Source organism: Grus americana, chromosome 2 (genome assembly GCF_028858705.1).
Source record: "Grus americana isolate bGruAme1 chromosome 2, bGruAme1.mat, whole genome shotgun sequence".
NCBI classification, from domain to species: domain Eukaryota; kingdom Metazoa; phylum Chordata; class Aves; order Gruiformes; family Gruidae; genus Grus; species Grus americana.
In genome coordinates this window covers 79,194,034-79,215,431 of record NC_072853.1, presented here as the reverse complement: position 1 = coordinate 79,215,431, position 21,398 = coordinate 79,194,034, and the positions used below count along the sequence as shown (strand labels likewise).

The 21,398-nt window shown below is 39.2% G+C and overlaps 2 protein-coding genes across 3 annotated transcripts; one reads left to right on the top strand and one right to left on the bottom strand.

Annotated features, from left to right (window-relative positions):
* Positions 1-848: 848 nt before the first annotated feature.
* On the bottom strand, positions 849-9,111 carry CCT5 (chaperonin containing TCP1 subunit 5). The gene is made up of 11 exons (XM_054814720.1): positions 8,719-9,111; positions 7,803-7,863; positions 7,551-7,715; positions 6,853-7,051; positions 5,946-6,138; positions 4,841-4,990; positions 4,404-4,523; positions 3,808-3,993; positions 2,657-2,794; positions 2,060-2,240; positions 849-1,132 (listed from the first exon to the last, which is right to left on the bottom strand). Exons 1-11 carry the CDS (start codon positions 9,109-9,111, stop codon positions 1,005-1,007), a joined length of 1,914 nt encoding a protein of 637 aa, XP_054670695.1. The 3' UTR covers positions 849-1,004.
* On the top strand, positions 9,080-21,178 carry ATPSCKMT (ATP synthase c subunit lysine N-methyltransferase). Of its 2 annotated transcripts, none has more exons than XM_054814728.1 (5): positions 9,080-9,213; positions 9,749-10,032; positions 12,278-12,415; positions 13,570-13,620; positions 18,363-21,178. In XM_054814728.1, exons 2-5 carry the CDS (start codon positions 9,754-9,756, stop codon positions 18,558-18,560), a joined length of 666 nt encoding a protein of 221 aa, XP_054670703.1. In that variant the 5' UTR covers positions 9,080-9,213; positions 9,749-9,753; the 3' UTR covers positions 18,561-21,178. The 2 variants fall into 2 exon arrangements, with proteins under 2 accessions (XP_054670703.1, XP_054670701.1); XM_054814726.1 differs by lacking the exon at positions 9,080-9,213 and adding an exon at positions 9,290-9,300.
* Positions 21,179-21,398: the final 220 nt, after the last annotated feature.

The window sequence follows — 21,398 nt, the reverse complement described above, 5'->3', positions numbered from 1 at the left end:
AAAGCAGAAGAATAACAACGAAACACCCAGTACTCATTTTCTAACAACGGAAATAAAAGCTTTGCAGGATTCTTCCTCAAACAGTTCTGGAAATACACTTTATTATAACCAGTCCTGGAACTCTCCCCACCCTACAGTCAAACTTGTTATTTCTACCCTTCTTTCTCTATCAACTCTCGCTGAAGGATCTTGTTTGACTCAACCAGTGTATATCACAGCAAATAATGATTAGAACAAGACTTGCTAGCCAACAGTGGTCAGTAAAAAATTAAGTTTCCTCTGTACTACTACGCTCTGAAACTTTAAAACTATGCACATGAAATTATCAACAAGCACCTTACTAGCAAATTTTACTCTACCATTCTAAGATCATACTTGGGACTTAATTTGTAAGTGCACTCAATTGTGGTAGTACAGAGAAAAGTTTTGGGAAAAACACCTGCTTGGCTGAATGTGCATATGCCTGAAAAAACCTCCTCCTTGCACATAAATCAGGAACATAGTTAAAGGGTACCACAAGAGAAAAAATGGAAGCAAGTAGAAGCATGAAATATAGGTCCTTTAAATCTTCAGACTGAAACTTCATCCCTGATATATTTAACATATGAGAATTACTGCAGGCTACAGTAATTTTCTGCTTGCTTCACTGAAGAGTGACAGACCTCTTGGAATGAGAATCTGTGGGCTTTGCTCACAAGCAGCTAATGGAGTGAGCTGCAGAAGCAATGGAAAAGGACCCATGGAATTTTATTACTGCATTGTCAATATTTTTTCCTATATATTCAAGAAGCACATTCTATGAATATTCACACCTAAGAAAAGATGCAACGATACTTCTGAAACAAGTCTTGAAATCATCAGTGCTAAATTGTGTTTTATTTCCAACAATTAGCCATTACAGTATCTGAAACAAAAAGTGTCCAAAATAAATAGCTGAAGATGAAGCATCAGAATACTACCGTCTTCGCTACTGCTGTGGCCCCCTTAATGTTTCTTTCCAACCTTCACTCTTCAGATTCTCCAGGCCTACGGATATCATCAATCTTCAGAATCATTCTAACAACCTGAGTCGCCAGAGAAATCTGCTGTTTCTTGCCAATCAGGGTTTCTATAACATGTTGCTGCTTCATATCTGCCAAAAAGAAGCAGAAGAATTATACTCTCCTCAAACCTAGATATAACATTTAATCTGTGATAGTAATTTAAAATTATTACTCTTTGCCACCAGAGTTGACAATTTGTACAAACTACAGTTTTGCATCTGGGTTCTTACCAAAGATCTTAGAACATTAAGATCCAACCTCTTTTCCCAACTAAGTCTTCCCCAATTGTAGCTTTCCACCTTTCTGCATTATTTTTTGATAAATACAGTTTCCATATACAAATACTAGAAGCACCCTAAGGCCAGAACAACCACTAAAGTTTAAATGCCATAAAGCAGAAACACCTAATCAAAGAAGAGTTATGTTTTTAAATAAACACAATGCCTTATATTGTGTTCCAAAATTTACCACCACCTTTTCTGAAAAAAAGCAACAGTATGAAAAGTTACGTCCAGATGAAAAGAAGTTTCTTAGTCTTCACATGCTCGTTTACAGGTCTACACATGCATACATACTGGTGTGAACAACACTACCTAAAGATGCTTCCAACCTTTTGTTTACTTCTTCACAGGCTGTTTCTCAAAACAACTGCCTGTAGGGCTGCACTGTAAACAAACTGGATCACTAGAAGTGCAGTATTTAAGACACAGCCTGTTCTTGCCTCATAGTAGTAGTGAGTAGTGAGTAGTTTTTATTCCTGTACCACAAGGTCAGCCAACACCTTCAACTAATCTTACCACCAAATCAAGGTTTACAAGCAATTATACATTGTCTACCTGGCAGACACGCATTTATCTGTCCACTTGCATTCCCATTTATTATGACAAGGGGCAAGAGTTCATAACTGGAGTTAACAGGTTAAAAAAAAAGGGCTGAGAGGCAACACAGTATGTGTTTTGATCTTCTGAGGAAGAAAACTCTGTTATGTTCCTCCTTCTCCACACTGCAGTTCTTACCATTTGTTCCTTTCTGCAAACAGTCGATGCCGAGGGCTGGATTATTTTCTTTCACTTGCCTAGCCCGCACTTCGGTCATAGTCTGTATTGGATTCATACCACTGTTCTCCGAAAGTGCCATGGGAATTACCTCCAGGGCATCCGCAAAAGCTCTCATAGCATACTGTTCCAAAGATGGGCACTGGGGGAAAAGAAATTTAAAATTCATACAGCTATTAACTCCAATGTTAGCAAAAGCAGATTTTCACACGATCTGTAAAGTATATACATGATATGCAGATTTTCTTGGGAATATGCATCTCAACAACTGAACGAATACCTCTGGATAACTACTTGCGAATTAAAACAATTTAAAACTGCTCTTACCATAAAAAGGTACTGGGAACAACTTTTTACAGATAATGGAAGGAAAACTCTTAACATTGGTTACATCAGTGAACATTGGTTTACATTGGTTCACATCAGTGAATGTCAGGAAGTTCCATAATACGTACTTTCTGGAAGCTCTTTCAAATTTTTTTTGGAATCTCTTAATACAGACTTAATCCTTATTTTCCCCTCATAAATTAAAGACAGTTGTAACTGTTCCTTTCTTACCTTATCTGCTGCTTCACTGACTGCCAAGGCACAAGAAATTTCAGCTGCACCACCACCATATACAATACGATTATCACGAACAAGATTCCGGATTACACACAATGCATCATGAAGAGATCGCTTTGCTTCTTCAATAATCTAGAATTATAAAATAGCATATATTTTACAATATACACAACTGAAGGCCATGAAGATATATTTCCCAATACAGAAATGGAAACTGCAAATAAACTGTAGGATCTTTTCATGGCTCTAATGCAGCTCTACTGCTGCTATGGTATACTATTTCAAAACATAAAGTGTTAGACATCCAGTGGCAAAGAAGGAATAAAAAAAAATACACACCTTTTCAACGTTATCTGTTAAATGTATAAATTGAAACGACAAAAACTTACATGATAAGGTTTTCAATCTTGCTTATTTCCAAGACACAAAACACTTAAATTTAAATGCCAACATTCTTTTCAGACTGCAATTTGTGTCAATTCCCAGCATCAACAGATGTAGAAGGATTTAACAAGTTATGCTAACCTTTAAAGCAGTATTTTTGCTTTCATGAAAGAACTCTTCAGACTAGGGGTTATGTTCTTTTCTTCCTAAGGTTTTTCATTCAAAGTAGAACTTGACCTATACAATTTATATAATTTAATGCTAACAGTACAACCAAGAACCACGTTAAACATATAAGCATTTCAAATTATCTCATTCTATGTGTGTGGGGAGTTTGGTCTGGTTTATTTTTTAAATTTTAACTGGACTAAATCAGAAGTGACATAGATAGGTCTATAATAAAATCTAATCTTTCAAAAATGCTAATTATGCCTTTACTCATAAAAGCAACCCTCCCCTGAGGAAGAAAAAAAAAACCCCAACAAATTAGAGCATCCACAGGTAAAATTATTTCTATATTTATGAACTATACAGTCCAATAATGAGAAAACAAACTTTTCATTCAAAAACATAGGATGTGAATCTAATGAGTTACTTCTAACACATAGTCATGACTGCCTACAACCCTCCCCCCTGCCTTGTATTTGTTCGCACTGCAAGGAAAATTTAGACAAAACCAAGAAGAGTTAATGTGCTTTTGAAAGAAATGACACATTCTGCAACTTACATGTCAAAGATTTGTAACAAACTAAGCATCTCACCATTTTGTTTCCTCCTCTAATGAAAATGGTCACAGCTCTGGAATTCTGACACTGTTCAATGACGAGCATTCTGTCCTTCGTTGTTCCAAAGGAGATCTCTCGGACAATACCCGCAAAACCCAGTTTCTCCGCCGTCAGTTCACAGAAGCGAGGAACAATGCGTCCTCCAGTTGCAATGGCGATTAACTGAAGTTAAACAACCATCAATTATGCTGAGAAGACTTTTCAATTATGTTTTGCGTAACATAAAACTAGTGGAAGAGAATCTGTGAAACGCCTACTCCAAAAGGTTATCTTCCCATCACTTTGAAGTGTTTCAGGTGATGCCTTGTTTCAGCAAACAGCGATACTAAAGCAGAAACATTCCTAGCCACACAAAACTTAACAAATAATATGCATACACTCCAATTATAAACCATAATCCCATTCATTGTAGGTTCTTCCCACAGATCCCCAATGATTCTTCTCCAATACCTACCCATACACATGATTATGCAGTTCTACCCAGAAAGCCTGATCTTTTAATTGGTACAGTGTATTACTTAACAAATGTTTGAGAGCTGGTACAAAGTCTAATTTTAGAAGATTTTACTTACTTCTATTTCGGGTCCACCAACCCAACGAACAGCAGGCAGCTCATTCTGGAGCAGCAAGTGATTTGCCTCATCATCAAAACCCCACTGGCAAATAGCAAGGTTTGCACCAGTGTCTTTTATCTGAAAGCAACACACAACATCAATCTTCTAACCAGAATACAGGAATGAAAAACAGTCTCTTCCTGGTTTTAATTCTCCTAATTTTCTAAAACCGTAATTCTGAAAAAGAACCATCTGGCATACATAGAGATCAAAGTAAATTTCAAACCAGGGTGGTATCTCTTTCTTACATAAACTTAACTTTTATTCATAGCCTTACAATTGCTTGTATGTTGCCTCCTATCAGGATTATTAGCTCATTTCCAGAAATAAATCAACGCACTACGCTATTTTGTGTAAAGCCTACGAGAAATGTAGAAAACAGAGAAACAGACTACCTGTTTCACCATCTCTTCAAACTTCTCCTTTTCATATTTCTGCAGTGCCTTGTAATCTTCCACAGATGTGACATCAAGCTTATGCTTGGTTTTAGGCTTTGGTGGTTCGAACGGACAAGTAAGGATTGCAATTTTAGCATCTTTAAGCTCCTGTACAATTTAAACAAAACAAAAACCAACTAAACAAAAAAGTTGAGTTTTGACCTCAGTAACACCTCTTATATTTGCAAAACATACAGACATATCTTTAAAAACACAGAGACAGGAGGGAACTGGAAGATCATCTGATTTATTCTAAAGTGAAACTAACTATACCCAAATAATTACATCAAAAGTCTCTATAACCCACTTAGAACAAATTCCACAGCTTCAAGACACCATTTAAGCCCTTAACAATCTTTACCGCTATCTTTTTATAGTTTAATGTTTAGAAAACCAGAAAAAAACTTCAATGAAACTGTTACTTGCCCTATCCACTGTGACCACTGAGAATACTACATACTAATCCGCATGGCCACCTTTTATGTACTACACAACTAGTATTTTTCACCAGTCTTCCTTTTTATAGGATAAACAGTGTCACCTACTAGAAAAATATTTTAGAATAGTAGAAAATTTAAATTGCCTACATCTTTCTTGAAGTATGCTGCACAAAGATTTGGAGACTTTACCTACACCAAGTATAATAAAAGGACTGCTTCTGGGGTGTTCCAAACAGGACAACATGGCAACTCATAAAGCTTAAGAAGCATTTCTTGATATTGAGTTGCATTAAGCATCTTAAGCATATTACACACTATGGATGATTATTTCTGCTTCAACATAGAACTCTGCACCTGTCCTCACTTAGTTGTACAGTAATGCCCCCCCCCGCCCCATCATTTCTCAATTTCTCAAGACTGTTGTAAATTCTAACTTGTTCTCTTCCAACGTGAAGAATTTAATGCTCCTCTCCCCATTCTCTGTTGATATATGGGTGAAAATCCAAGCCAAACCACAACACTGTTTAAAATATTTAAGAAATGCTAGGACAGTATTTGAAGTGGGTTAGACAATCTCATTTAAGCCATTACAGATGAGAGACGCACACAGGAACATCACTTACTTTAGGCATCTGTGGATGACTGAAATCTTTATCCACAATCACTCCTTTAACCAACTGTGTATCTTCCAGTCTACCTCCCACTTTGCCTTGTACTTTGATCAGCTCAAAATCAACATCTTTACGTTCCATATCTGCTACTGTCAGTACAGCATTTACAGCAATTTCTGCCATTTGTCTGTGACAACGGTTAACTCTAGGTTTAAGAAAAATACGATAAAGTTGCATTACATTTCCACAATTTGGAAGAAAAAAGCGATTCTGTCAATCTTGACCAGAAAAAGGTATCACGGTAGCTAACAACTTCTGTATGCTACATTAAAAGAGAGGGTCCTGATTGTTCAGAGAAATAAAAGATTCAAGATCTTGTCTCAAGATACAGATCTGAAACAAGTAAGGAGAATTAACTGCTAAGAAACATTCAAGTCACAAAAAAACACTTTTAAGACAGGTCTGCAAAGGAAGCCCTTACAACGTCTGAATTTATATACTACACCTATAATGAAAAATGCACTTATGGAACTATCCTACAAAAAAATTTTTAGGAGCAAAACCCAACCCCAAAACAAACCTCGAACCTTTGAAATATAACACAATTATTTTTAAAAGGTTTGCATTACTCTTGGAATTTGCTATGATGCAGAGATCTGGAACTAACAGGTTAGCATGAAATTGATTTTGTAGCCATTTAACCTCATGGAATTGACCCTTTAGAGAAAAAGGATTCACAATTTCTTATCCTGAGACATGGGTCCATTGAGAAATTAGCCAAAATCAAACATAAAAGACCCTTCAGCAGCCACTCCAACAACACAATTTGATAATCCATCAAAACACCAGGATTTCTCCTTTCAACTCAAAGTGTTTTTAAGGGAAACTTAAACATTCTTCTGAATTTTTTGTGACTTACACTTTAGAGCCTAGCGTTGTCTTTGCTGTCTGGATCAGAGGTTCAATGTTCTGTGGATCAACTGGAAAGCTGTCACTGATTTGGTCTAGATGCTCAATAGCAATGCGGGCTGCCTGCTCATAACCGTCTGCTATTCTGATAGGGTGAATACCACGATCTAGTAATTGCTCAGCCTGTTCCAACAATGCTCCAGCCAGAACTATAAAACAAAATTTTAAAATAACATTTACTCTTCTACATATTGAAGCATCATTTTTAATACATTACCAAAAGATTAAAAAGTACACCTTCTGATTTTTTTCTGTACTATTTTAACAGTTCAAGGTTTCTTAAATGACAAAATAACCCTAAACAACTGCCTGCTTGCTATACTTAGAAAACTGCACTATGTTAGTCCAAAAATAAGCATGGGCACCAAAGCAGGACAGGTAGAAGATTGTGCAGAAAAAGGTCAAAAGTACAAAGAAGACTCTCAATACTAACTTAAAATGTAACCAGACTTAGAACTGAGATGTAAAAGCATCTTTCTGCTTAAAAGATTTCTAATACAAGAACTGACAAGAATACTGAAGTAGTAAATACTCTAAAAACATGCCACAGAAAAGCTACTCTTACTTGACACAAAATTTCTTAGAATAGTTGAAGCAGCTTGATTTTAAAGCTGGAAAATCTAAGTTAAATTTAAAATCTTTTCTTACCAACGACTCCAGTAGTTCCATCTCCAATCTCATCATCTTGAGATTTAGATAGCTCCACCATGAGTTTGGCTATCTGGTGATCCACATCCATCATATTCAGGATGGTAGCACCATCATTTGTCACAGTCACCTCACCATCCTTGTCCACCATCATTTTATCCAAGCCTAAAAAAATATATTCAAAGCATGAAGGAAAAGCTAGAAAATCCCAAAATTACTGAGAAAGAACGATTAAAATTATTTCACTATTACCATTGGGCCCAAGGGATGTTCTCAGAGTACTCGCTACAGCCTTTGCTGCCATTATGTGAGACTATAAAGCAAAGGAGAAATAAGTTAAATCATTATTGTATGTCCTAATATTATAATAGTAAGCTAAGAAAAATACAGGGGAATAAAAGCTAACGCAAATATTGTAATTTAACTGACAACAGCCAATTATGTCTGAAAAAAAATTAATATACACGTACGTTTTTTATGCCAGAAACATTTCCTATGCCTTTTCTTGCACAGCTTGTACTTGCACCGCTAAAGCATGCAAAAGCAGAGCTGCTAAAATGACAGCCCCAAGGTTTAAAGCAGGGAAGCAACAGAAGCAAGCAACGCTAAAAGAAGCAGCCAGTATAATTTTGCTCCACTCTTCCATCAGTATTTAAATCGCACGCATTCACAAAAGCCTGGCTACTCGCTCAGCCACAGCCTTTCTTGGGAACAACGACGGAGCTTCAGTCGGGGGAGGAGGGGGGCCTAAGGGAGGGGGCTGCAGGGAGCCTCCCTGCCCGCGGCGATCAGAAGCCACCCGGAGGGGCGCGCCGCACCCACAGGGGAGACGACCCCGAAGCCACGCGACTTAGGAGCGGACTCACGCCATGGAAACCTCACAGACCCTATGCCGCGGGTGGCGGATTCCCAGCCCCGGGGGTGATGCCTCCTCTCTCTCTCCCCATCCCTCCCACACCTGCGGGCCTAGACCAGACTTCAGGCGCCCTGCGCCTGACAGGGGGCAGAAGACAAGCGCAGGACCACCCCGTCCCAACAAGCTCCATCCTCCCGCCGAGGCCTAACAGCGCCCGCTCCCCGCCCCTCACGGCAGCATGGCGCGGCGCGGCGCGGCCCGCCCAGCGAGGGCCCGCGGACGGATCGGCGGCCCCGGCGGCCGCTCGCTTACCTTGAGCGCCTCGAGCCCCATGAGGCGCGTCTTGCGCTCTTGGTCCTTGAGGATGAGGAAGGGGCGCCCATATTCATCAAACGCCAGAGTCCCCATGGCCGACATGGCTGCCGCTGCTCCCACCGACCAGGCAAGCACGAGCCGGATGCAGCCGCTCCCGCCGCGCCGTGACGCAGCACGCTCGCCCGTACACTGCTTCACGCCTGCGCAGCCAGCAGCCGCGCAACATATTTCGCGGGCAGGACCTATATGGCGCCTCCAGCAGACCTTTCTGGAAGTAGCCGGTATAGTGGGTGCCGAGCTTCGTTCCCAAGCTGGGGGAGGGGGGGAGGGAGAGATGGGTGCTATATTAGATAAAATACGGGCACCAAGCGCGGCAGCAGCGGCCTGCATCGGGTGACGTGAACGTGAAGCAATAGGGGCAGACACACGGCGGAAGAGTACGCACCGCTGCTCTCCGAAACGCCTTCAGAAAAATTTCGGTTCCCCCCTCAGGTAGCGAAGTGGTATTGCCCTCCCCTATAAATACTCCGGTTGCGAGTGCCTGCCTGTTGGTTCTGAGGGAGCTGGCCGGCAGCGGTGGTAGGGTGTCTGCGCGGGCACTGGCGAGCGGGTGGCTAGCAGCCGGCCTTGGCAGCCGGGGGTGTTGTGCTCTGGAGGAAAGTTCCTCTTGAAGAGAAGAACGTTAATTGCTTAGGGACGTTTCCCTGAGCACGGACGGTCTGTGGCGGGGAGGTCTCCGCCTGCGCCGCCCTTGAGCTGTTCCGGGGCGCGCTGCTGCCCGGCCGGGTGGGAAGAACGGCGGGCCTAAATGGCAGCTGCTTTCCTGCCCTGGAAAATCAACCTAGTGCTTCAGCTTCTCACAGGCAGTAACAGTAACGTGTCCCAAGGGTCTAGGAATCAGCTAAAGGGATATAAGGGTTTTTTTTTTTTCCTGATGTCCTATCTCTTTGATATAATACACTGCTTTGTCTTAAGTGAGCACATACTAGAGCTATTAGAGAAAATACTCTTTAATGTCTGTCTCCAGGTGTGATGTCCAAGGCACTAGCAAAAGAGACTCATGCAGCAAGCCTACAAGAGGATTGCAAGGGTGGCTCCAGAAGGAGAAGATGGGGGCTGTTGGTCACCGCTGGTGTTGGTGGGACCTTGGTGGCACTCTATGCTGTGGTCACCCCCTTTGTCACCCCGGCTCTGAGGAAAGTGTGCCTGCCGTTTGTTCCTGCAACCTCCACTCAGATCCAGAGTGTGCTGAAAATGTTAGAAACCAGAAGTGGCTCCCTAGTTGACATTGGTAGTGGGGATGGCCGTATTGTAAGTTACGGACATCACTTTCCTTTTATGTCCCCTCTCAAAAAAGTGCCAAATGCTCCAACCATGGCTGCTTTTGTTTCATATTTATGAATGTTTTGTCTCTGGCATCCCGTGTTTTTGTTTAAGTCTTATGAAAAGGCTCAAAGCTGAGACAGGTTTACGTTCTGTTTAGGTGAGTAATCAATATTTTTACTCATCTTACCTACAGCTTGGCAAGGTAGTGTACAAAATGATAACCTAATCCTGTTGGTTGGAGGGAATTGCACTGCATTAACTTCAAAAGATGTGACTGAACTACTGATACTGTGAAAGCCAAAGAGCTGTAATTCCACATAGGTGTCTAGATGCAACACGTGAGGATGTGAGATTAAATAACACTGTTTTTGGAGCTGCAGGTCTATGCTTATTGAATAAAGGTGATAGAAGAACAAAAGAGAAATAAATGATGGATTAAGGAAATAAAAATCCTAGTATTGTTAGAACTGTAGTCTTCACACCTTTGTGCAGTGTTGGCTGCCCTGCTTCAAAATCAGTGTGGTGAAACTGGAATAGTTACCAAGAGAAATGGTGAGAATCACCAAAGTCAAAGCGATACTGTGCTTCCAGGACATTGTCTGAACACCAGTTTGTGAAATGTGATGATGAGGGTATAGTGGAGAATAGTGTGGGTTTTTCTGTAGTTGTGATATTTTGTGTACCATTTCATAACCATCTGCTTCAAGTCAGTTTTAGCAACAGCATGGCATGCTAAGTGGGTTTTTGATGGAAACAAGTAGGTTCTTGAATGCTGCCTTTGTCCATATTTCATGCGAATGAATCCACCACTTGTCCACACTCAAAAATTTGATTTGGAAATCCAGATCTGTGAAGGTGGCTTAGAAGGAATTGTACCCAAGTAGGAAACAGAGAAGAGCACGTAGAAATGAGAGAACTGCAGTTTCTGATGCCTTCTCTGCTCAGCATTCTGACTGTATACCTTCATTTGAAGCATCTCATTTGAGTAGGTGCTGTGTGTTTAATTGTGATTTCTTTTATATATACACATATATGTGTGTGTGTGCCTAAGCAGAGACTGAAGACTACTTGGAGAGCCAGGTGCCTAAAACTGAATGCTTGGTGTTGCCTTAATGCCTCTATCATGAAAAAAGTTGAAATTCTGTTCAGATGCTTTTAAATATTTAGCACTCAGGTGTAATTGGTAGATAAATATGGCCATATTTTTATTTCTCAAGCATGGTAAAAATGTCAGATTCATTTAGTACATCTGTAAATGCTGTGTGCACGATGAAAGATGCATTATTTTAATAGCATGAAACACACTGTCCAGGTAATGCTGTTTGAGAAGTTCTATTAAGAAATGTGTACTTCTTCCTGATTTCACCTTGCCTGTTCTGTAACTCATACTTGATCAGGCTTTTCCTGATTAAAATTTGGCATTAACCTTTAAATTATGACTTAAACCTTAATTCTCAAAACGGATGCCTTTTTGTATTTTCATTAATTATTTTTTTCTTTTTCTAAAAAAATAGTAGGCTTTGATATTGTCTGAAGACACTTTGAATACAGTTTAACAATTCTAAATCTTAAGGTCTAATTTTGAGGAATGTTTTTGAAAATATTTTTGTTACGTGAATTACCTTTTGCCTTTTAAAACGATATCTGAAGCTTAGCATTGGAAAGCTATACTGTGAGATTTATGTGTGGGTTTTTTCCAATTTTTTAACTTACATTTAAATTTTTGATCTAAATTTTAAAAATATAGGTCAACAGATTGCTTTTATAATCTTTCTATTGGTTGGTCATTTTGGCTGATTCAGGGGTCTCTCAAATGCCTACCCATCACTGCTTTTCAAATAAGTGCTCTAATTTTGAGCATTTCTGCTTGTGTATTTCACTGTTCTCTCCGTGGTCAATTTTGGTACTCTTTAATTCCAAAATAGGGTCATGAGTATGTTAAATTTAATTTCAGTGTAAGTCATAGGCATACTACAAGCTTACAGCTTTGCCCTGAGAATGTTTAAGTGGTTCATTTTGTTCCTCTGAGTATGTCTATTAATTTCAATGGGACTAGTAAAATGCAGTTTGAGTTTTTGTTCACTGTACTATTGACCTGTTGGGGATTAAAACCTGAGTGATTTACAAAAGCGCATTCCTTTGGTTTATATTGTAAATGAAACTTTGTGCTCCTGTTCAGATGAATACACTTTCTCTGCTTCTGAGTGAAGATTTGTTTTCTTCCTTGTAGGTGATAGCAGCTGCAAAAAGGGGATTCAAAGCTGTTGGTTATGAATTAAATCCGTGGCTAGTCTGGTACTCCAGATACCGTGCCTGGAGAGATGGGGTACATCAGAACACCAAATTTTATATTTCAGACTTATGGAAGGTAGGTGGTGAAGTATGTAAGAATGAATCTGGGATGTTTGAGATATTTCCATAATTTGGAAATACTTTCTTGAAAGAGTCAGAATGCTGACTGGCTGCAAGGTGCTGTATTGGGCTTTGAGAAAAGTGCTTGAGCCCATAGAAACTAGACTTTCAGCACAATATGCTGCTCTGCTGGTTTTGTGCTTCGATTAAGTGCTGTCCTCTTTCAGTACAGGCTCCTCGATCATGCTATGTCATGCTTGGGCCCGATGAATGATGTGGGGTGCTGTAATGTCAGGCTTCACTGAGAGCTGGTTCGGTGGAGTCAGTAACAAAACTCTTATTCACCTAATGTGCAAGATCACAATCTCATCTGACATTTCATTAGACATGTTCTTTTCTAGCTGTGCAATGTGTTACCTCATTTTGAGTGTTTAAGGTAACTTACATATAACTGCAATTTTCAATCATTGGAGTCACAATTGATTCTTTAATGAGGTGTGCTTTTTTGGGTCATATTTGTGGGCTACTATTCCTGTCAAAGTCGTGGGGGTGTTTTTGTTTGCTTTTGGCTTGTTTGGTTTTGTGGTGGTGGTGGTTGTTGGGGCTTTCTTGCTGCTTTTGCTTTTTTTTTTTTTTTTTTTTTTTTTTTTTTTTTAAGAATGGCACTTTGTAATGGGTAAAGTGGATACCAGGAATTTTGGGGAAAAGTGTGAATGTACTGTTTTTAATCTTTGTTCAGAGAGCACAGGAAAACTTCAGGGCACTGACTGGAAGAACTCAAGCATTAGAATGCCTGGCTAGCTAACATTTAAGAAAAGTGGGGGCAAACTTAAAACAGATGTCATTTTAACATATACAGGAATTGTGGAAATGAGCCATGAGTAAAATCCTATAGGTATTTTCTAAATTAATACTTTCAGTGCTATTAGAATTGGTCCCGTATTCTTGGCCAGGCGTTAGAAGTTTTTTGCTGCTCAGCAATATAAGGTTTTCTTTATGTAGAAATTTGTGTGATGAAAAGTTGATATGGGATGTCCTGTCTTTTTTTTTTTTTTTTCTAAATCCCTGTTGAAAGGAGCGCAACTAGAGGGATTGGGGGAAAGAATGGTGAGAACTTCTCCAAATGTAAATACCATTTTCATTAAGACTTGTTCTCAAATTTTATTTTAGGTTTCTTTTTCCCATTATACGAATGTTGTTGTTTTTGGGGTACCTCAAATGGTAAGTTTATGATTTTTGCATTGTTTAATTATTTTAATACTAGAGCATTCTGTGTTAGTATATTAATCTGCAAAATGAACCAACCTGTAGAATGCCAAAGGTAGGTAGTACTAATATTTTGATACTTCATTGTTGCTTATTAGTGACCATGATAAAACCTGGTAAATCTTATGACGGTATGCAGATTGGAGCTCTGAAAATATACATGTGTTTTTGAGAAATATTTTCTGTCCATTAGTTCAGAACCAAAATGAAAATTGCTGCGCTCAAGTTGTTCGGGGGGAAGGTAATAGATTGGTTCTTGAAAATTTCAGTTTTTCATACTGAAAAAATGAGGAGTTTGCAGGGAGAGGATGGAGTAGGAAATTGGCTACAGCTGATTTTTGGGAACCTTTTTAGAGGAGAGTATTGAACTTATCTTAGGTTCTTCTCCTAAAACCGGATCACCTTAAATAGACCAGCAGCTGGTATATTGAAATAATCCTTTGCCCATGTTAGACTGTGGGGGTTTAGGAAGGGAGACAAATACTTCAAGTATAATTGCTAGAGTACAAGTGCACAAATTCTTTGCCTTTTAGGAAGGCTTTGTAGCCTCTGTTCGTCGTGTCCCTGGGGAAGGTGCATTCTTCAAAACTGATTTAGAAATTGAGTTGTGTAGTGACTGCTTTAGTGATACATGTGATAATTTCATTCAGACTTTACATTCACTTTGGCTTTTGGCTAGATCTGGTTTACTTTTTCTCTTTCTACTAGAAAAGAGAAAAAAAATCTTAACTATTTAAATAGTCTTAGTATTTTGATTTATTATTAGAATCTTTATATAGGTTGAATGTCTATGGAGTAGTGAAACAGAAATATCCTATAAATTCTTCTGTATTGCTTCTTCCTCTGCTAAGGCAGATGCGGGATTAAATGAGTGAAGGGCTTAATGGGATGCTATACCGTGCCACATACACTGATAATATTTCTGTAGTAGTAACAGGAAGATGCAGCAAGAAGCATAATAAAGCTTCCTTAGTCTCTGATTTTTCTTTAACAACGTTAGAATTAAATACCTACTTCAGATTCAGATTGTAACTCATGTTGGAAACTGAAGTCAAAATGCATTTTTTCCCCCCCCTGCTTTTGTGGATGGCATATTAGTGAGAACAGTAAAGTTACTTGTGCTACAGATGTTGCCAGGTTTGGGTGTTAGGTGCTCTCTAGCTTGAGTTCCGGGAGGGGGCAGTATAAATATTTGAATTTGCAGTCGGAAATTCTGCAGTTGCACTGAGGGGAAAAGTGCAGGTGAAGAAAGATGTTTTAGTAAACTAGAAATAAACAAATGCCCTGGGAAAATGAGAGTAAATCTAGCAGAAGTGCTGGCTTAACTTTAAATGTAATAGTATAAAGTGGGATAAATTAGTAACAGCTATGATAGAAAGAGTAGCTATAGGGCTCAGAATAACTTCAGTAAATTCAGTAAATACTAGGCTAAATTCTTCCAATAAAAATACTGTCATAAATCTAACAGATCCAAACATATGAACTACTGTGTTTTCTGAGCATTAGTTTGCTCATGATCCCCTTAAATTTAACTTTGGAAGTTGTGAATGCCTCCTGAATGTCTAAATTGATTTTCTAGAAAAACTTTAAGGCATTTTCTCTTTTTTACTGTGGGCAATAGATCTCTCTAGCTTTTTTAATAATACTGGTCTGATTTGTTGCTGTCACACAGTGCTTTTATTTCATATCTAAGATTAGCTTATAGAGCTTGGATTTATTGATCTTCAGGGAAGACTAAGACCTCTCTGTTCTTGCAAGCATCTGAGAGAAGGTGTGTTTACCTATGAGTCATTGCAGAGAGAATTTTACTTGTTCAGGGTGGGATGACAGAATTCTTACCAGGTGTTCATGTTCGCAGCTTCTGTGTATTTTAACTGATTGTATGCTGTACAAGAGGTTTACTAAACTGTATATCTATGTAGACATACCAAAAAAACCAACCCTGGCTTGATATTAAATTCAGTATGTTTATAACACGTGATGTTACTGAGAGATTTAGCTTAAAAACTACTTTGACTGTTTGGTTCGAGGATACAATTCTTTTTGCCTGAACCGTTATTGAAGTTTTTTAATTTGATCTAATACAGATGTGAGATCACTAATTTTTATAATTACTCATTAAAACTTAGGCTATGTCTATATTTGTGATTTCTGTAACAACTTAGTCTTTTCTTTTCTGGTGTCTCAGCTCAGTTTGAGATACCGAAGTGGGCTTTCTTTTCTAGTTTATTTAAGGTGCAGCAGCAAAAATGCTTAAAAGCATTTGCTGTATGGTTGAAATCAGCACATAGAATGCTTAAAAATATTCAGAGCTAACTCTTTGATATATTAGATCTATGACTATAATTTTCCTAAAATATTCCATTGTAAGCTTAAATGTAGCTATAATAGGATGTTAGATCAAAGGCACACCCTGCACGTATGTGATAGTGGAAGCTATCTGCAGCCTTTGGAAATAACATTTTCTTCAGTCAGTCTTGTTTTCTAATAATGTTCTGTTGTGGTTTTTTCTTTTTTGGTGATTTTTTTATATGTTTTGTGTCCTTTATGACTTAAATTGAGCTGTATTTGTAAATAATTGCTGTCCTTTTAATATCTAAATGTTATGTCATGACATCAAAGTAAATAGATTTTTACATGTAATAGATGTAACCTGTGGAGCTTGTTATAATTGCTCCCTGAGATAGATACAGCATGTAAGAATAAAAGGAATTCCAAATGGATGTGCACTGATCTCCTTAAGCATAACATCAATCTCTTCCAAAGGACAAAAATGGCTAAATCTATCAAGTTGCATTTTTTTCAGAACATAATCACTAGCTGGAATGGGAAAGAAATTTCTTTGAAGTCTAGATGTGTTAATTTCTCACTTAATCCATAGCAGAATTTGCAAAGTACTTACTGGAGATAGAGTATCTGACTGGGCAGAGTCTTGCTCTGTTCTGGAAGAGTAGTGATATTTCCCTTGACTTTGATATCTGCTCAATTTTTGCAAATGGAGGAAAGCTAGACTGTAGGTCCTCAACCAAGGAGAGTTGCATAGTGGTATTTGACATGGTATCCCACAACGTTCTTCTCTCTAAGTTGGAGTTGATGGATGGATTGTCTGGTGGATGTGACCATCCAGCCAATTCCTCATCCAGAGAGTAGTGCTCAACATATCAATGTCCAGATAGAGATCATTCACAGGTGGTGTCCCTCAGGAGTCTGTATTAGGATCAATACTATTAAATATCTTCATCAACGACATAGGGTGTGCTCAATCCCACTGTCTCTGCAAATCTGCAGAAGACACCAAGCTGAGTGGTACAGTTGACATGCCTGAGGGATGAGATGCCATCCAGAGGGACCTGGACAAGCTTGAGAATTGGGCCCATGTGAACCTCATGAGGTTCAACAAGGCTAAGTGCAAGGTCCTGCACATGGGTCAGGGCAAATCCCAGTATCAATACAGGCTGAAGGGATTGAGAGCCACCCTGCTGAGAAGGACTTGGGGGTACCAGTGGATTGGGGGAAGTGGTTCTGCCTCTCTGCTCTACTGAGACCCCACCTGGAGTACTGTGTCCAGCTCTGGGGTCCTCAGCACAGGAAATACATGGAGCTGTTGGAGTTGAATCTAGAGGAGGGCCACAAAAACGATCAGAGGGCTGGAGCACCTCTCCTGTGAGGACGGGCTGAGAGGGTTGGGGTTGTTCAGCCCGGAGAAGAGAAGGCTCTGGGGAGACCTTATTGTGGCCTTTCAGTACTTAAAGGGGTCTTATGAGAAAGATGGTGACAAACTTTTCAGTAGGGCTGGTAGTAACAGGACAAGGGGTGATGGTTTTAAACTGAAAGAGGGTCGATTCAGACTAGATATAAGGAAGAAATTCTTCCCTGTGAGGGTGGTGGTAAAACACTGGAACAGGTTGCCCAGAGAAGTGGTAGATGCCCCACCCCTGGAAACATTCAAGGTCAGGTTGGACAGGGCTCTGAGTAACCTGATCTAGCTGAAGATGTCTCTGCTTATTGCAGGGGGGTTGGACTAGGTAATCTTTGGAGGTCCCTTCCAACCCAAACCATTCTATGATTCTGTATGCTGTTTCATACAGTACTGCTACAGGGACTTACATGCGTATGTTAACAGGCTGGAACCAACAAAGCTCAATTTCAATAGTATTTAACATAACTGTACTTTACCATACAGTGACAGCAGAATGTTTGCTTTGGGTGGTTGGCTGTATCATGTTTTGATTGTCTCAGGATTTGTCTTGGGGTCAGACTGGAAATTGAGAGGCATTGGCCTTTGAGCATCACATAATAGTTCATGCGACTTGGGATGTCATAAATAGCATAAATTCAGGGGGTTGAACTTTCATTCTGTACAGGAAGAATTCCACTGAAGAGAACCATGAATTGGAACATGCAAAGTCTTTTCTTAATTTGTGGGTTTTCTTTATCTAACGGATTATTTATGGCTTTTGATTGAATTTTTAGAACTTAGGATTTTCTTGACCTCACCAATCAGGGCACAGTAACCATTTTTCTAGTTTCAGATATTCTTTGTCAGTGCATCAAAGCCAAAATGTGTATCGTGAATACTTTCCTAAATTTTTTCAAAAAATTCTTCAAACCTTGGACTTCTCTTGAACACTTGAATTAGATTCTGAAGCAATTTTTTTTTTTACTGCTTCTGAAAGCTTTTTGTTGTTGCTCAACAGATGCCACAGTTGGAGAAGAAGCTGGAAGAAGAACTTGAATGTAATGCCAGAATCATTGCCTGTCGTTTTCCTTTCCCTTGCTGGATCCCAGATCATACTACTGGAGAGGGAATAGACACTGTGTGGGCCTATGATTTGAAACATTCTAGAGGACGTGAAACAAAAAGCTTGGAAATTACAGCAGAGACACAATCTTAAACATCTAATTTGGTTCTGTACTGAAATTTTTGACTTTGGCTTCACCTGTTAAAGATAAGATTAATGTGAATAGAGCTCCAAGATTTGGAGTTATGTATTCACTAAAATAACTGAAGAACACTGGTTATCTGAAAGCACACAAAGGTTAGTGAAAGGTGTAGTTAAATGGCTTAATGTAGTTAGTAAAAATTATGAGAAAGTTTTATAGGAGTGGAAAACTTTAATATGGAAAATGAGATAAACCACGGTTCACTAATGTTAAGGGGAATATATGTATAAGTTAAAGTGCTCAAATTGGCGAACTTAATATGTTCATTCTTTCTAAGCCTACATAGCATTTGTTCTTGGTGTTGAAGGTGGTGTGGAAGTGGCTTCTCAAATGAGCCATGGTTCCCAAATGTCTTCGTTATGTATGCCAAGTAGGCATAATGCTGCAGACATCAAACTGATGCAGATTGAGTATGATGATACCGAAGTTTTATAGCTCAGACTTGAATGTGTACTTTTAAAAGTTGAATATGACACAACAAACAAATGTAACAAGTTGCTTATTCGTTAACACAAGTGCAGCCCTTGGTTATGTTCATGTATTTTTATTTAACTTATGTGAAGACATAACTGCAGAAACGTGCCCTTACTGTACACTTACTGGTATAAGCCTTTGCAAATGACCATGATTTTTCCTGACCTCTCTGATTTAGGAAGGGTTTCAAAAGTTACCTACTTGGCAGTGAAGTGTCGCCGCTTTTGTGTGCTCAAACCTTGGATAAGGTATGGGTGAGAGTTCCTTAGCTGAATGTGTCATGAAGACCATCTCTGATTCCAGAGCTGGCTGGTCTGGCTAGCTTGGTTAAATCTGATTAGATCTCATTTAATTTATAGTGAGATGGGAAGGGAGGTTTTCAGTCAGGCTTCTTTTCCCCTCTACTTTTCTATGCCATCTGATGACATCTCAGAAACTCATGGCATCGCTGCGTGGCTTTTCCTTGGAAGTGAAGCAAATTCTCCCTGTTTTTGCTGATACAGGTTTGCACTGGGGCACTGTCACTGCCGTGAGGTTTTGCTTTTCTAACATGGTTACAGCACTTTTTTATTTTGTAACAGTCTGCTTAACTTGCTCTTTTTTTGGTTCCCAGGTAAAGTTTTACTGTTTTCACCCATTAACAATTAGTCAAAATTCATAGTTAGCCTCCCCTTGGCTCCAGTTAAAAAGGAGACTGTTTGTTAAGCGGTGACTACGTTAAGTTTGTCAGACCTTTACATATATGATACCCATAGAATGAAGCTAAAACAGGCAAGGGAGTTGTCACCTGGCTTTTATGCAGTTGTTACCACAACTAAAATTAGCTCAGGCCAAGAGAAGTGCTGAGAGCCTGTGATTTCGGGTAAATACAAAGCCTGTGACATTTTATTAGGTCTTGGGAAAACATATTTGCTGGACTATAGTATCTGACTTGAAGAGAAATTAGATGTTATTTAGGATGTGTAGTCTACAGTTACCCCTGTACCCAGGCTTTTTATTTTTGGTGGGAGGAGGGGAGGAAGGAGAATTTAAAATGCAAATCTACGCTGAGGATTTGAAATGGAACAGTAGAAGAAAGGGGCGAATGTATCTGCTCTGGAGTCTACAAAGGAGAGATGACTTCAGCCCCATATGGCAAGGCACAGCTGTGAATGTGGAGACTGTATGTGTTGAAGAACGCTGATTTCTGGTGAGCAGTCTTCTACAGCCTTTCACTGCAGCGTAACAGTGCATCTTGTAAAACTACGCTAAACTCTTTCTACCATGGTTTAAGTGTTATGATTATTACACAGTGACAGGACAGGGCTACAGTGACTTACCTAAAATGGCTGAATTTACTTTAATATCCCAAGGCTATAAAACTGGAACCTCAGACAAAGGACATCTGAAATTACTTCTATTGGAAGAAGACCATACAAAGGGGAAATTGGCTAATTAAGCAGAGTCCTTCCCCGAATGATTATAAAGGAGAAGAGGAGGCAAAAGATTTTGATCAAGTGAATCGTGACTCATCTGCAGTGCTTTTAACCAAGTTTGTACTGCTTGCTTCCACTGAAGTTAGTTTGCAGGGAATTAAGAGGATGTTTACTTTTTTCTGCTGTTTGAGTATGTATTTGTCTATTGCATTATTGTTTGCCTGTTAAAAGGTAAAACTGAATTTCTCACTCGTGTCTGTGGTAAAGGCTTTGGAGTGTGTACTTCTTAGTTACCACCTATAGCTCCAGAAATATTTGTTGACGAGGGCAAGATAGGCCATCACATCATTAATTCTGAGCTTTAGGAGCACAAAGTGCTGTCCTTAAGGCAAGGAGAGATGAATGTGTGTAAAGTAAAGCAGCGGGCTGTTTCTTGCTCTGACAATTTACTTTTGGGGGCCTGCACTGAGATAGTGATCTGAAGGTTCAGAATTCCTTTTTATGTAAAGAGATGTGCTGTATTTCCTGTTTCCATGGCTGAAGTGTGAAATGGAAAGCAAATTGCTCTAATTTACACGGGGGGCTGGGAAAGCATTTCCTTGTCATGCTGTCTTCAATTTTTCTATCACTTGCTATGTTCATTTGATAGTTTACAAGATTAAATACTGAACTGTGACTTCAGTTATCACCGTATGTATTATTATGTTGATACGTTTTCAATTGCTAGGGTAATATATTATGATTTCATTGTTATGCTACTTCAGAGTACAAATATGTTTCTTCTGAAAACTAGGAAAGCCTTAGAGAACTGGCTTAATCAAATTATAGTGTAGGTCTGAAGTCAAAAGAAGGAAACCTTCAAGCTACACATGCTGTTCAATACCAATGTAATTCAGATAC

What these genes read in the sequence shown, in the direction of transcription:
- CCT5 (XM_054814720.1), bottom strand. Translation starts at nt 9,111, where the DNA reads ATGCAGGCCGCTGCTGCCGCGCTTGGTGCCCGTATTTTATCTAATATA. An exon ending in AACATCCCTTGGGCCCAATG is followed by an intron (nt 7,716 to 7,802) that starts GTAATAGTGAAA and finishes ATATTTTTTTAG; the next exon opens with GCTTGGATAAAATGATGGTG. An exon ending in GTCATCCACAGATGCCTAAA is followed by an intron (nt 4,991 to 5,945) that starts GTAAGTGATGTT and finishes TAAATTGTACAG; the next exon opens with GAGCTTAAAGATGCTAAAAT.
- ATPSCKMT (XM_054814728.1), top strand. Translation starts at nt 9,754, where the DNA reads ATGTCCAAGGCACTAGCAAAAGAGACTCATGCAGCAAGCCTACAAGAG. An exon ending in GTAGTGGGGATGGCCGTATT is followed by an intron (nt 10,033 to 12,277) that starts GTAAGTTACGGA and finishes TCTTCCTTGTAG; the next exon opens with GTGATAGCAGCTGCAAAAAG. An exon ending in TTTTTGGGGTACCTCAAATG is followed by an intron (nt 13,621 to 18,362) that starts GTAAGTTTATGA and finishes GTTGCTCAACAG; the next exon opens with ATGCCACAGTTGGAGAAGAA.